Below are 14,877 nucleotides of genomic sequence, written 5' to 3'. Positions count from 1 at the left end.
TAGGAAGGCTTATACACCTTTTGTTAATTTCTAATTAGGTATGGAGCCTCTTAGCTGAAAGAGTATATATTCTGTGAGGTGAGCTTTTGTTTTGGAGGCTCACTTATGAGAAAGCTGTTGTGATTCCCTGGGTGAGACTCTGAGGGGTGGTGGATATAAAGCTTTGATTCAGGCAGTAGAGCCCTGTCTATTGGTCTTTATTTCTATTCTCTGTATTTTTTCTGTTTAATTAAAGATTATTGACCCCTTTTAAGTTGCTTTCCTAGTAAAGCAGATAAAAGAACTTGCACTGGCAGCCATCCTAGCTATGCCAGTGTGGTTGTCGTTACACTGCCCCATGAGGAGCCTTCAGATATCAAAAAGTAGTGATGATTTTTCCTTCTTTCCAGTTTTTCTTCTCTGTATTGATTATCCCCAAGTGACAAGGTCAATATAATAGTTATCTGGAATCTGTCACCAGGTAGGCCTTGAGTCCAGAATTCAAGATTGTGAGATGATTGGTCAGCCTTGGGGAACAGAGCAAAGCTAACTGACATATAGAGGAATTAAACCCGTGACTCTGGTCTTGTGACGATCATGCATTAACCAACTGAGATGCACCAGAGTAAGATTATAACATGTGGTGTTTCTATTTAGGAGTTCATAATAGTGCCCTTCTTGGGGATAGGGTTGGGGGAGAGAGCTCATAGGCTCATAGACCTAGAACTCAAAGGGCCTTTAGAAGTCAACTAGCCTAAACTCTTCATTTTTCAGTGAAGGAAACTGGAGTTCAGAGATATTAAATAAGCAACCTAAGGTCACATACATAGTGAGTAGCACAATTGGGATTTGAACCCAGGTCCTCCAGTGCTCGAAATGCCCCATACTGCCTCCCATAAAACTTTGTCCTAAGCCTCTTGTCTGACATAGTTAATGATGGGAATGACTCTAGGAGTGAGGATTTTGGATTTTGTGAAAGGTTGACTGAGTCAGGCATCTTCTTAATAAATTCAATGAGCAAGTAGACATGGAAGATGATGTGTTGGACCTGTAAGAGAAGAAAAGCTTAAACTCTCCCCTAAAGTGCTGTATAAATAAGGATCATCATCATCATCATCATCATCATCATCATCATCATCATCATCTCATCTTCATCATCTCATCTTCATCATCATCATCTTCTTCTTCTTTATCATCATCTATACCATGCAATAGTTTGAGCAGAAATTGCAGCACCTTGAAATATTGAAGTAGTAGCTCGGGCAAAAGGCCCATTGCCCCTCAGAGTAGCCCACCCCCTCATCTGTCTGGCTTTCTTCCTAAGGGCTCCTTAGGGGCTATAATTCCATCATTAAGTAATTGAAGGTCCACGAGATGCCAAGGCCTATTTAAGGCACTCAGAATATGTAGCAAGAATTAGCTTCAGCTATTCTCTGGGCCATTACATCTGCTCCAATCAGCGGGTGGGTTCCTGAGTGCAGCATTTGTTTGCCAGAGCATGTGTACTCCTGGAATGGGCCTGAGGAAGGAGGAAGCAACTGTATGAGAAATCTCAAGGTTGAGAAAAATCATCCTTGGTCTTCAAGATTGGCCCTTGGAAGTGAAAATAACCTCCTGAAATATCTTGTAAGAGGAAACAAACTTGAATCTTTCAGACTGAGGCACGAAACAGACAATTTGTCGGGGTGAAGAATACAATCATTTCACAGAAAATCTTCTGAATAATCTCAAGCTTTTAAAGAAATCTGATCCCTTTCTTTAAAAGTCAGAGTACAATGGATAGAAGTCACACAGAGGCCGATTTTGGCTCAGGATGAAGAAAGAGCTCTTCCCAATTAGAATTCTTTAATGATAGAATGGTCTTCCTTGGATTAGAAGTAAGCTCTCTGTGGATTGGAGTGTTCAAGCAGAGACTGGATATCTATCTGTTAGAATTGCTATACACATCTACAAGGCATGACAGTTTTGGAATTAGGAAGACCCAAATTCAAATCCTGCCTCATACACTTATTAGCTATGTGACCCCAGGCAAGTCACATAATCTATCAAACTGTCTTTCCCCATCTGTAAAATAGGGTTTATAAAAATAGCATTTACTTCCTAGGGTTTCTGAGAGAAACAAAAGAGAATATTGCAAAGTTCTTGGAAAACCTTAAAGAACCATATAAAGGTTAGTTATTATTGTGGGTATTTCTGTATTGGGAGATGCATCAGAGGCCCCTTCCTCTTTCTTTGTAGATGGAATTAAGCTAAACTTTGGCAGAAACTAGGAATTCTAAGAAATTAGCATTGAGGAAGAAGGGCATTCCAGGCATTGGGGACACCCTGTGTAAAGGCAGAGAGATAAACTATGATCCCAAATAATTATCTTACAGATTATGGCTGAAAAGGAGGAGAATCAGATCATGGATTGAGAACTAAAAGGCACCTTAGAGGCAGGCCATTTAGAACAAACCTCTAGTTTCACAGATGTGGAAACTGAGGCCCAGAAAGATTAAATGATTTGTCCAAAGTCATGTGGGTTATAAGATGAAAGACAGAGCTGGAAAAAAAACTTCAGAGGTCATCCAGTCCACCTTCATTTTGCAGATGACAAAGCCAAGACCCAGAGGGGTGAAATGAACTCAGGTTCTTACAAGTGGAAGAATAAGGATTCAAACCCAGATCCTTTGATAAAAATTCTAGGACCTAGCTTTAAGAGGGTCATATTTACTTTCGGTCCTGGCATCATAGAAAGCTTCTTGCAGAAGATGGCTTTAACTTTGAATAGTTGACTTTGGTCTTTACTCTTTTCTGAACCTTTTCCCCCCCAGAACCCCAGGGCCATACTCTCCCCTCTCTTTGGCTCCTTCTCCTTCTTAGGATGAGATTGATCATCTACAAGTGTGTGTGAGAGCATCCAGGCGATGGAGAGAGGCATGGTTGATATGCCTCATCCTTTATTTAGTAGCATAATGGAAACGCTTGTGTTTTAAATATATTTTATGCTATGGTCATATCTTAAATATATCTGCTGCATGTTAATAATTAAACAGATGTGTAAGTGTTCAGTTTGGGGTAGGAGAATAGGAACTATGAGTCCGGTGCATAATTCTCTTCCCACAGGAGATTTGCCTGAATCAGGATTTTAGAATTAGGTCCATAGTCTATCTGTATAAATAGCTTCTTTGGGGAGGAGGAAAGGCTCCAGGACTACAGCATAGAGTTTGATTCAGCCCAGAAGTTCCCTTAGATCAGTTTCCTGATCTGAGCTCAAACTGAGTGGCATTCAAGATCTTTCTTATTTTTTTTTCAGAAGGGCAGCTCATTGTCCTCATCCTCATCTTCCATCGACCCAAGGACAGGACGCCCCTTGATGCCAAAAGGTCACTCAGGCCGCAGAGGAGCACCCCAGCTCCAGCTCCCCGCCAAGGGCCCCAGCACCACCAAAGACTCCGAGATCCAGCTGCTGCAGATGGAGCACGAGGAGCTCAGGGGCCAGCTGAGACGTCTCCGGGTCAATCCCCTTCACTTCGTGGGCCCGCCAGAGAGTCTGGAGGCTGGAGGGCGTGCACCCAGGGGACTGGCCCAAAGAGAATGGGCTGAGCCCTGTGAGGTGAGGCAGCTTCTCCCCTCCATCATCCCCTGAGTCATTTCTGAGGCTGTTCAGCTCTTTCTGGGGAGGAGGGAATTCTTTTATTTAATGACTCACTAAAAACACTATAAAAGCCTCCTTGGAAGCAGCTTCCTCACTCTATGGGATCTATCTCTTGAATCTCTGTCTCTTCCTGCCACAAGAAGAGGAGGAATTCCAAAGAAAGAGATAAATTATTCAGGAAGAGACACTAGCTAGGGTTCGATGGTATCCACCCCTTTAAGAAGAGTGATGGGCAGGGTGTGTGTGTGGGGGGCACGCAGCTAGGTGGCACAGTGACTAGAGCACCGGCCCTGGAGTCAGGAGGAACTGAGTTCAAATCTGGCCTCAGACACTTGACACAATAGCTGTGTGACCTTGGCCAAGTCACTCAGCCTCAATTGTCCTGCCTTTCCACCTCAAAAAAAGAAGAGTGATCAGTGCATGGGAGGGAAGCATTTGGTGAAATTGAAAGAATACTGACTTTGAAGTCAATGAATTCAATCTCCACTTGTTTCTTACTACCTACATGACAGGCCATCTCGCTTCTTGAGGCCTCAGTTTTCTCATCTATAAAATGTGAGAGAGTTGAAACAGAAGGCCTTTGGAATCCCTTTCAGCTTTAGATCTGTATGTGAGTTTGAATCCCAGCCCTGACACATGTTAGCTGTGTGGCCTTGGGAAAGTCACCTAACATTTCTGTGCCTCACTTTCCTCATCTATAAGATAATGGGCTTGGACTAGCTGGCCTCTGGAGTACCCTCCAGACCGAGGATCCTATGGGGATCATTTCATTATTTGCACTTGCACCCTCAGTGCATGGCACATTGCACACAATTAATAGATATTTATGGATTGATTAAGCCTAGTTAGTAGATGACTGGGTAGCTAGTTGGTACAGCGGATGGAGTGCCAGGCCTGGAGTCAGGAAGACTCATCTTTTTGAGTTTACATATGGCCTCAGACACTTACTATCTATGTAACCATGAGCAAATCACTTATTCAGTTTGCCTCAGTTTCCTCATCTGTAAAATGAGTTGGAGAAGGAAATAAAACCACTCCGGTATCTTTGCCAAGAAAACCCCCAATAGGGTCACAAAGAGTCAGACACAACTGAAACAACTGAACAACAGTAGTAGGTGCTTAATAATTGCTTGATGAATGAAAGGACTGGGGTCAGGCAGATGTAATATTCTATCCTAGGAATCTTGCTATCTCGGCTAACTCAGCTGAGCATTTAATAAGCTCCTGCTGGGTTTGCAAAGACAAAAATGAAAAACCCCCTGCCCTCAGAGAGCTTAGATTCTTTTGGAGGAAACAAAACGCAACATAGACACCCAAGTACGGTGTTTGTACGTGCAATTCTCTTTTTTCTTTATTTTATTGTATTTTGCCTCTCTCAGACTTTTATTTTTTCTCTTTCTATATACAAAGAAAATATAAACCTCTATCAGGTGTTGTGTGTGTGTGTGTGTGTGTGTGTGTGTGTACAAAGTAAATAATAATTACTGGGGCCTTGGGGGAAGGACTAGCTGCAGTTAGAAGCACTAGAAAATGCCCTGTGACAGATGTTTTATATACACTATCTCCTCTGAGCATTGCAGTAACCTTGTAAGGCTGTTGCCACACGAATTATGATCTCCATTTCACAGATGAGGAAAATAAGGCTTCCTGTTGTTCAGTTCTGTGGTTCTTCATGACCCCATTTGGGGTTTTCTTGCCAAAGACACTGGAGTAGGTTGCCATTTCCTTCTCCAGCTCATTTTACAGATGAGGAAACTGAGGCAAACAAGGTTAAGCGACTTGCCCAGGGTCACACAGCTAGGAAGTGTCTGAGGCTGGATTTGAACTCTGGAGGGTGAGTCTTCCTCTCTCCAGGCCCTGTGCTCTGTGCACTATGGGGCCACCCAGCTGCCCTCTGGAATCAAACAGAAATCTAATTTCTCTGCAACATCACAACACTCATTCTCCCTCTCAGTCTTCTCTTCTCCAGGTTAAACAGATTCTCGAAATGTATACACTTGAGACCCTGGATACGTCACTCAAATGCTCTCAGCCTCAGTTTTATCACCTGCAAAGTGGAGACAATAACTAATTTGTCTACCCCTATAGAGTTGTCTCTCGATCCAATTAAATAATATATGTAAAGTACTATATGCATATTAAAAATGCTATATAAACATCATCTGTTATTCTAATGACGACACTACTTCAACCACTAACGTTATTATGAGCGTGTTTTATGCTATACATTTTTCTGCCAACAGCACTCCGCTGGCAAGGGAATCTTGCCCATAGCCTGATTCACTTTCCTCTTTGCTCAGCCCTCAGGCCCTCAGTTCAGCCATAGCTAATCTGTGCCCCCAGCTGTATCTCCAGTTAGGGCGAAAGAGAGTGAAGTCCACTTGACTTTGACCTTGCACATGACAGGAGCCTTTCGGACTCCACCTCGGCCACATTCAGCACTGTCGAGGGGTCCTGCTGAGGTGCTAGCTGGGAAATAGGAATCTGCTTTATCTATATTCTGCGAGGTCTCTTACTGAGCTGCTTGGGATGTTGGGGGTTAAGCCTATACTTGCTGAACTATGAGTTCTGATCCCCAACCCCGAAGCTTCTGTTTCCTCTCAGATTGCCTGTCTCTATGTCTAGGTAGATATCGATCTAGAGATAAAGATATTTTTGTATGATAAACACACATGTACACAAATATATATACAAATATATTCATAAACATATGCACACATAAATACAGATAGATAGAAATACTATATTCATGCTATATATGTGAATGTGCATATATATATAAGATGTATCATATACACATATATTGTATGTGTGATATAAAATACATGCGTATTATACGTACATATAACACAATACATGCATATTATATATGTGTCATATATATCAACACATAATATATGCATACCGTATGTGTTATATGTAATGTATATACATAGCTGTATTATATAGCATAATTAATAGATTATATACCTGTGTTATATAATATATACATATGAGGGCCATCTCCATTCATACTGACCTATATCTGGCCACTGGACCCAGATGGCTCTGGAGGAGAAAGTGAGGCTGCACAGCTCTGCCTCACTTAAATCCAATTCACTTGTATGTCATGGCATCACCGTCCTGATGTCATGTTCTTCTTTGAGAATGAAGTACAAACCTCAACAACAATATATACATATATAATATATGTATATTATATATTTTTATATAATGCACATAGACTTCTCAGACTCTCTGGTTTCCTTCTGGGCTTAGTTCTATTTCTGCCTTAGACATGAAGCCTTTCTGATCACCCAGCTCCTCCTGGTACATTGTTACCAAAATCTTTTATCTATTTTCTATATGACTATATAGGTACATATGTAGGTATAGGTCTCCCTAACCAGTAAGCTTACTGAGCTTAGTAAATGTTTTGGTTTTTCTCTTAGTATCCTTAGGGCCTAACACCCTGACTGGCACACTCTTAAAAGATGCAGGTTGATTGATTCATTCCTTACTGACCTTTGCATAATTGTCTCTCCTCATAGAATGGAAGGTCCTTGAGGGCAGGAACTGACTCCTTTTGATTCCCAGTACCTAATTCAGCCCCTGGAACATAGGAGACACTGGTAAATTTTTGATGAACAGCAGATTGATAGACTGAGAGGCTGTAGCTGGGGTATCTTGTGTGATGTTTGTACAAAGAGTCCTGGGTGTTGTGTGAGGAATCTTAGATTTGAATCTTCCCTCTGCTGCTGTTGACTTGAGTGATCTTGGGAAAGTTATTTCAGAGAGCTCTTGACCTTGGTTTTCTCATGTGCAAAACAAGTAGATGACCTTGAAGGTCCCTTCCAGCTCCCAATCTATGATCCTTTGAAATGGAAGAACTTGAATGAGATGATCTCTAAGCACCCTTCTGATTATAAAATTCTGCGATCCCAAGACTCCACACATAGCTAGGGAACAGTCTCTCAAAGACTCCTCGGATCCCATCCCAAAGGTATTTGACATAGACTTCTCCTATCTTTAGTTCTGAATTTTCATATAGTCTTTAAACTGGCCAAGTACATAGAAGGAAAATCTGTTGGCATGCACAGGAGGGCTGGCATTATCCGGCAGTCATCAGCCTTCTGCCTTGGGGCTATGCCCCCATAAACTTTTGGAGACAGTCCAACTGCAGTAAACCAACCTTTGCAATCATCTTCAAGGGGCTGGAGAAAAACACACATTATAGACGGAGGGAAGATAAAATAGTTGGAAAGTGCATCTCTGGGACTTCTGTGTTTGAATATTATGTGTGAGCTTCTGAGAAAACAGTGGAACAATATAATGAAGTTTCTTTGAAATGGGCTCTGGAGATCCCCCTACCATGTCCCATTTAGTGCTTCTGCTCTCCAGATGAGGTCTGAAAACAAAAGTTAGTGGCTTGTATCTATATGGTACTTTCAGATTTGCAAAGTACTTTACACATGTGATCTCATTTGAGCCTCATAATAGAAATAGGTTTTGTGATCATTCCTGTTTCACAGATGGGGTCATTCAGAGTCAGAAAGATCAAATCTCTCACCCAGAGTCATACAGTTAGTCAGGTGGTGGAAACAAGGTCTTTTGTTTTCAGCATTGTTCAGTCATGTCCGACTCTGTGACCCCATTTGGGGTTTTCTTGGCAGAGGTACTGGAGTGGTTTGCCATTTCCTTCTCCAGCTCATTTTACAGATGAGGAAACTGAGGCAAACAGGGTTCAATGACTTGCCCAAGGTTGCACAGCTAGTAAGAGTCTGAGGCCAGATTTGAACTTATAAAGATGAATCTTCCTGACTCTAGGCCCATCATTCTATCCACTGCATCACCCAGCTGGAAACAAGGTCTTCCTGACTCAAATTCCACCACTCCCTCCATTATGCTTTGCTCCCTCCCTAGAAGCACAACATGGAGTTGATAGGACTATACTCCCCTTCCTAGAGATAATGAAAAAGTGATTCCATTTTATTTAGCCAACCTCACCGTCTCTTGGAGGTAGCTCATTGGCCAGTGTCATGGAATCATAGCATCATAGATCTGGAAGGGTCTCTAGTACAATGCCCTCATTTCACAGAGGGGGAGACGCAGGAGAAAGTGACTTGTATCAGGTTACTCGTTAAGCCATTGGCAGAGCAAGGCCTCAGATCTCGGTCTCTAAACCCAAAGTTCAGATCTCTTTCCATGGCAATACCCAACATCTCCTCAATATCTTCATTAGAATGCTGAGTCTGGAACAATAATCACAACTGACGTTCAATGTTGACAACGTTCTTTATACACAGAATCCAAAATCAACATGGTGGGAGTACTAGCAGCAAGGGGGATCTGAAAAGGCCTCATGCCTGTAACAACAATGTTGCTAGCAGACCAATAACACTAGCACACAGAAGGGCTGCTAGCACAGCTCTTTTGATCTGCTTTTCTAAGGAAAGCAACTTTAAGGGGTTAACAATCTCAGTTTAATTAAACATACAAATATTATTCATTTAGTTCAAGGATCAAAGTCAGCACCCTGAACTTCAGAGCAAATACAAACACATTACAAGCATACATTATATAAACAGAGCAAATAACACTCAGAGATCAACAGACAGGCCTCTATCTGTATGACCAGGAAATTACATAGTTAGCAGAGAGAGAGATGCACCAACATCTTGGTTTTCAAAGCCAGGGCTGGGGGTGGCATTGCTTCAACAGCTACCCAGAGTCTTGTCACCAACACTCTTTCAGTGAGTGTGCCCCCAAAACAAAACGCTACCCTCTGAGTTTATATACACTTCTTCAGGGTCAAAGGGTATCACAACCATGCAACTTAAACCCACATGAACTAGGCCTTCCCCTGACAGAAGCAGGTCATCAAAGACTCCCCGGTTCAATCAAAGATTCCTCAGTGCTGAGAAGCACTCCAAAACAAAGACAACAAAAGGTCTGCTTTGCTTGTCATTGCATTTGAAAAACAAAGCTCGTCAAAGGTACTTGATTACCTCAGCATTCCAAAAGAGAAAACAGTAAAAAAAGTCCCACTCTAATTACCATAACAACTCCAGAGTCATCTGACACTCTTGATCACAGCTGAGCCTCAACACAACTCTGTGAGGTAGATGCTAAAAAGTCTGTGGTCTCCGTTTAGCAGATGAGGAAACCAGGGCTCAAGGAGGTTGAGATTTGCCTGTTTCCAAAGGTTAAAGAAAGTGTGAGATTTGAATTCTAACTCCAGTACTATATGCACTTGATCCCTGCTGTTTCCATCATACCCTCCAGTGTTGGGTAGGAATAAGAATAATTTTTAAAATTGTGTTTTATATAACACTTTAAGATTTGCAAAACACATTTGTTAGTGTTACCCTTTGATGTAGATGGGTATTATTGTCCCAATTTTACAGATGAGGAAACTGAGGATGAGATAGGCTAAAGTATCAGAGACACTTCCTGACTAACTCCAACACTATCTACTATCCCACCTGTCACCCCCTCGTCCTCCATCACATTGTTTGAGTGGGTAAATGTCCTAAAAACAAACTCTCCCTTGCTTAAATAGTGAGACCAGGTCAATGTTTCAGACAAAACTTTCTGTAAAGGGTTTCTTATTCTGTCTAGCTAGGTACTGACTTTCTGGATGGGCCTCTGATGGGAACGGCCACTGACTGCAAGGTTTTAGCACACAGATCTCCAGCCAGGGCTAGTAGCTCATAAAAAAGGAAAAAGTTGCATCTTCTGCTCAAGGTGGAGTAAGCAGATGCCACTGACTAAGCAGAAATTGACTAAAATGTGTGATGGGTCATTTCTCTCTTGGCCATTGTGGGCAGAAACACCCGGATGCCCTTGCCCCAAAGACCACGGCCCTGGCGATGACCCCTGGGTTCTGGGTGCCCCTCAGCTGGGCTTCAGTAGATGAACAATTGCTCAGGAGGGACAATTTTCTGCCACAGGAAGGGCTGGTCGGGCAGAAGCCTGCTGACGTGGAGCAGCTGCTCAAACAGTCTCAGAGGGAGCTGCTTTGGCTACAGAGGCAGCTGGCCTTCGTCTCTACAGGAAGTCCCACCTACCTCCTGCCTCCTCCAGACCAAGTAAGTCTCTGCTCCATCTGCCTCCAGGCAGACTGCATGGGGTGTGGGTGGGGAAAGAAAGACTGCCTTTTTCTTATATTTTTTTGAATGCCCAACCAAAGAAGAACAGAAAATGGGTTTTTAAAAGTCTAAAATCCACATCGACTCTTAATTATGCTTGTGTGAATTATCCAGTTGGTAGTTTGTTGGCAATGATTTTTATTTGAAGAACTACTAGTTTCCCTCTGTCTCATCAGGCTCTTCTCTCTCTTTCCTTTTGCTGTCATTTGGTTTGTACTCAGTGGATACATACTCAATTTTAACTTCAGCCCAAGCAAAATATAATTATGGTTATAATTATGATCATATATTAAGAATTAATTATTGTAACTAATAAGTATGTTTAATATTAATTTATTACATTTAATTTTGTTGTTGTTATTCAGTCGTATCTGACTTTTTGTGACTCCATTTGGGGTTTTTTTTGGCAGAAACACTGGAGTGGTCTGCTATTTCCTCTCCAGCTTGTTTTACAGATGAGGAAACTGAGGCAAACAAGGTTAAGTGACTTTCCACATAGCTAGTAAGTGTCTGAGGGAAGATTTGAACTCAGGAAGACTTATCTTCCTGCCTCCAGGCCCATCCCTCTATCCACTGTGCCACCTACTATTAATTATGATCATAATTAATTACAATATTATATCATCTTACAAAAAAAAGATTTCTAATACATTTGATTTATTAATACCTTAAGGCTCTCTGATTTCATTAGTGTGGGATGATGACATTCCTTCACTGTTGCTCTCCATAAACAACTTCAGTAGATGGCTTCCAAGAATTGCCTTGGGAGAAAAATATTCATCACTATATGAACTTCTTTGAATTTAGCCAAGCTGTGTTTTTGTCTTCGTGTCTTTGGGAGAGTAGGGTTAGAACTATGATTTCATTAATGTGGAATACTCAAGTTTCTACAGATGTAGATAAGCAACTTGTTTGTAATTTATTGTTGTGACTGTCACCGTTCAGTCACGTTTGACTGAACTGTCTGGGGGCCCTGAGAAGTTAGGGAAATGACTTGGCCAGGGCCAGGCAGTCAGTACACATCAGAGGTAAGACTTGAACACAGGTTTTCCTGACTCCAAAGGCAGCCTGCTATCCACTGGGCTGTGCTGCATATCAAGGCTGCTTTCCAGATGAGCAGAAACCTGGACAGTGCACACCGCTGGCCCTCACTTGAAACTTAGCGATGGTAGTGGTGGTTGTTGTGATGATAATTCACATTTAAGTGGCACTTCCAAAATTGCAAAAATTTTTATGTATATTCTCTCATTTAAATTTCACCATGACCCTGAAGTTGGTAGCGTAGGTATTTGAGGCAGCTTGCTAGTTCAGTGGATAGAGCACCAGGCCTGGAGTCAAGACCTGAGCTCAAATCTGGCCTCGAACACTTACTAGCTCTGTGACCCTAGGCAAGCTGCTTAACCCTGTTTGCCTCAGTTTCCTCATCTGTAAAATGAGCTGGAGAAGGAAATGACAAACCGCTCCAGTATCTTTGCCAAGAAAACTCCATGGATAGGTTGGCATTCTATGTCCAAGGGATCACAAAGAGTCAGACATGATTGAGCAAGAAAGCATAGGTATTATTGTCTCCATTACAAGGGAGGAAACTGAGACTCGGAATAGTTAAGTGACTTGAGCAAGGTCTACCACTATACCCTGTTGACTCAGGGAGCACCTGCCCAATCTCGTCCAAGAATTCAGAGTCACCTCTATGATATGATGATTGAATGAATGAATGAATGAATGAAGTATTTATTAAGCATTTACGTACAAAGCATCATGGTAAGCGTTGGAGTTACAGATAAGAAAATAAGACAATGCCTGCTTTCAAAGAACTCATTCTAATGGAAGAAACAATAAATGAGATGGAAAAGTCTCATATGATGAGCAGGACATTAATGTACTCATCAAACATTTATTAAGCACTTACTATGTGCCAGGCACTTTGCCTTATTAAGGACTGATTATGTATAGTTTCTCTTTGTTGGGTAGAATTAGAGGAGTTACAAAGCTTAAATAAGTCGTAGTCCCTACCCTCATTGGGCTCACAGTCTAGTGGAGCCTTGAATGACCAGCTGAATGAATGAAAAACATTTGTTGGGTACTTTTTATGTTCCAGGCACTGTGCTGAGGGTTAGACACAAATACAAAAGCAAGACAGTCCTTCCCTCAATGATCTTACATTCTAATAGAGAGCAAAAAACAGATACTAGAATATGAACTTTACTCAGTAGGTAGCAGGAAGCCATAAAGATTTGTAAGTAGAGTTGTAGTATGATAAGATACACACCTACAAAAGATTATTCTGATGGTAGTAGGAAGGAAGGATTGAATTCAGAGAGAGAATGGAGATGTGAAGACCCCTTAGGAAGCTCTTTAATTAGGGCTCTGGAGGAGAGAGTGAGTTGGTGACTTTTTGTGGCCCTCTTTCACTTAAATCCAATTCACTTGCAAGTCATGGTGTCACCTTCCTGATGTCATGGTCATCTTTGAGAACAAAGGACAAACAACAACCTATGAATAGTAGCAGCTGCCCCACTGGAGACCCAACTGGGTGGTTTCAGTTGGGCAACACAGCTCCCTTCCTCCTTACCTTTCTCCTTTCCTTTCTCCTTTCCTTCCTTCTTTCCTTCTTTCCTTCTTTCCTTCCTTCCTTCCTTCCTTCCTTCCTTCCTTCCTTCCTTCCTTCGTTCCTTTGTTCCTTCCTTCTTTCGTTCCTTCCTTCGTTCCTTTGTTCCTTCCTTCCTTTGTTCCTTCCTTCCTTCCTTCCTTCCTTCCTTCCTTCCCTCCTTCCCTCCCTGCCTCCCTCTTTTCCCTCCCTTTTTTGTATCATACGCTTGCCTGTGGGTGATCTGTCCAAAGGAATGTGAATTTTGATCACTGAAACCTCACAAGATATCTTGAGGTTTACAGGCTAGACTTCTTTCTCGAGGACCATGCCTTAAAGCCAAATAACTCTGGCTCTCATTGATTGGCCAATAATAGGTTCCAGCCCAAGCCTCATTTGATCATTGCTTGGGCCCTGATGGCTCAGAGTGAGTATAAATAGCAATTTATTCTGTTTTGGCCAGAAACGCTGAGGTTTCTCCCAGATTGTTTTTTTTTTTTTAATTAGGTAAAAGAGGCCATTCTTTGCCTCATTTCTTACCTAGCCTTAATCACTGAATGGGAGTTGCCTCAGTCAGACTGAGACCTGGGAAGTTAAGTTAAGTTAAGGAACTTAAGTTAAAAAGGCCAAGATCTCCCACTACATCCCGGGACATTTTCAGTCATCCTGATCCATATCTGGCCACTGGACTTAGATGGCTGCAGAGGAAAGAGTGAGGCTGGTGACTTTGCACAGCCCTCCCTCACTTAAATTCAATTCACTTGCGAGTCACAGCATCACCTTTCTGATGTCATGGTCCTCTTTGAGAACAAAGGACAAACAATAGTTAGGGCTTGTACTATGACATTCTGGGATTCTGGTGGTGGGAATAGAAAAGAGAGGATGGATAACAAGATCTTGAAGAATTGAGATTGATAGGATTTGGTAAGTTATTGGATACAAGAAGTTATGGGGAAAGAAAAATCAAACATAACTTCAGGGTTCTGGAAATAGTTGTTTGGTTCAGAGTTGGGCTAGTAGGTTGGTTCAACCAAGGGAATAGTTTTAAGTAAACTTGGAATAGTAGGCTGTGGCCAGATCCTTGTTGTTGTCATTCATCCTTTTTTGAAGAGGACCAATGACATCACAGGGTGATGTCTTGACCTTCATGTGAGTTGGATTGAAGTGAGGGAGAGCTGCACAAAGTCATCAGCCTCACTCTCTCTCCCCAAGTCATCAAAGTCCAGTGGCAAGACAAAAGTCAGGATGACCGGTGATGGCCCGGGATGAGGTGGATGACCTTGGTGTCTTTGATGTCTGACTGAGCTCTAAGGCTCCACAGTGCCTACTTCTGCTGCCTTCATGGCCGTTGGAAAAAATGTTCTCATCCACCCCTCCACTAGGGGAAGTCTTCACATGCTTGGGGTAGAATCCCCCTAATTCACTGACGAGTTAGAGGACTATCAGTTACTATCAACCTGGTTTGGCCCATCTGTTCAGATGGTTTTACCAGTGTGTGATTGCTACATATGCTACAGCTTCTTAGTGCCATAGGTGAGAGTTGG

General features: G+C 42.2%; 1 protein-coding gene across 1 annotated transcript in view; it reads left to right on the top strand.

The window, feature by feature from the left end:
• LOC118855256 overlaps window positions 1–14,877 on the top strand; it is a 230,946-nt gene that overhangs the window by 43,644 nt on the left and 172,425 nt on the right. Inside the window, exons 4-5 of the mRNA XM_036765368.1 lie at window positions 3,275–3,574; window positions 10,549–10,686. Of these exons, the coding sequence (XP_036621263.1) occupies window positions 3,275–3,574; window positions 10,549–10,686 (438 nt within the window). The remainder of the gene's footprint in view (window positions 1–3,274; window positions 3,575–10,548; window positions 10,687–14,877) is intronic.

Source organism: Trichosurus vulpecula, chromosome 1, assembly GCF_011100635.1.
Source record: "Trichosurus vulpecula isolate mTriVul1 chromosome 1, mTriVul1.pri, whole genome shotgun sequence".
Taxonomy (NCBI): Eukaryota; Metazoa; Chordata; class Mammalia; order Diprotodontia; family Phalangeridae; genus Trichosurus; species Trichosurus vulpecula.
The sequence above is the reverse complement of the archived record's forward strand: the minus strand, read 5'-3'. Positions and strand labels throughout refer to the sequence as shown.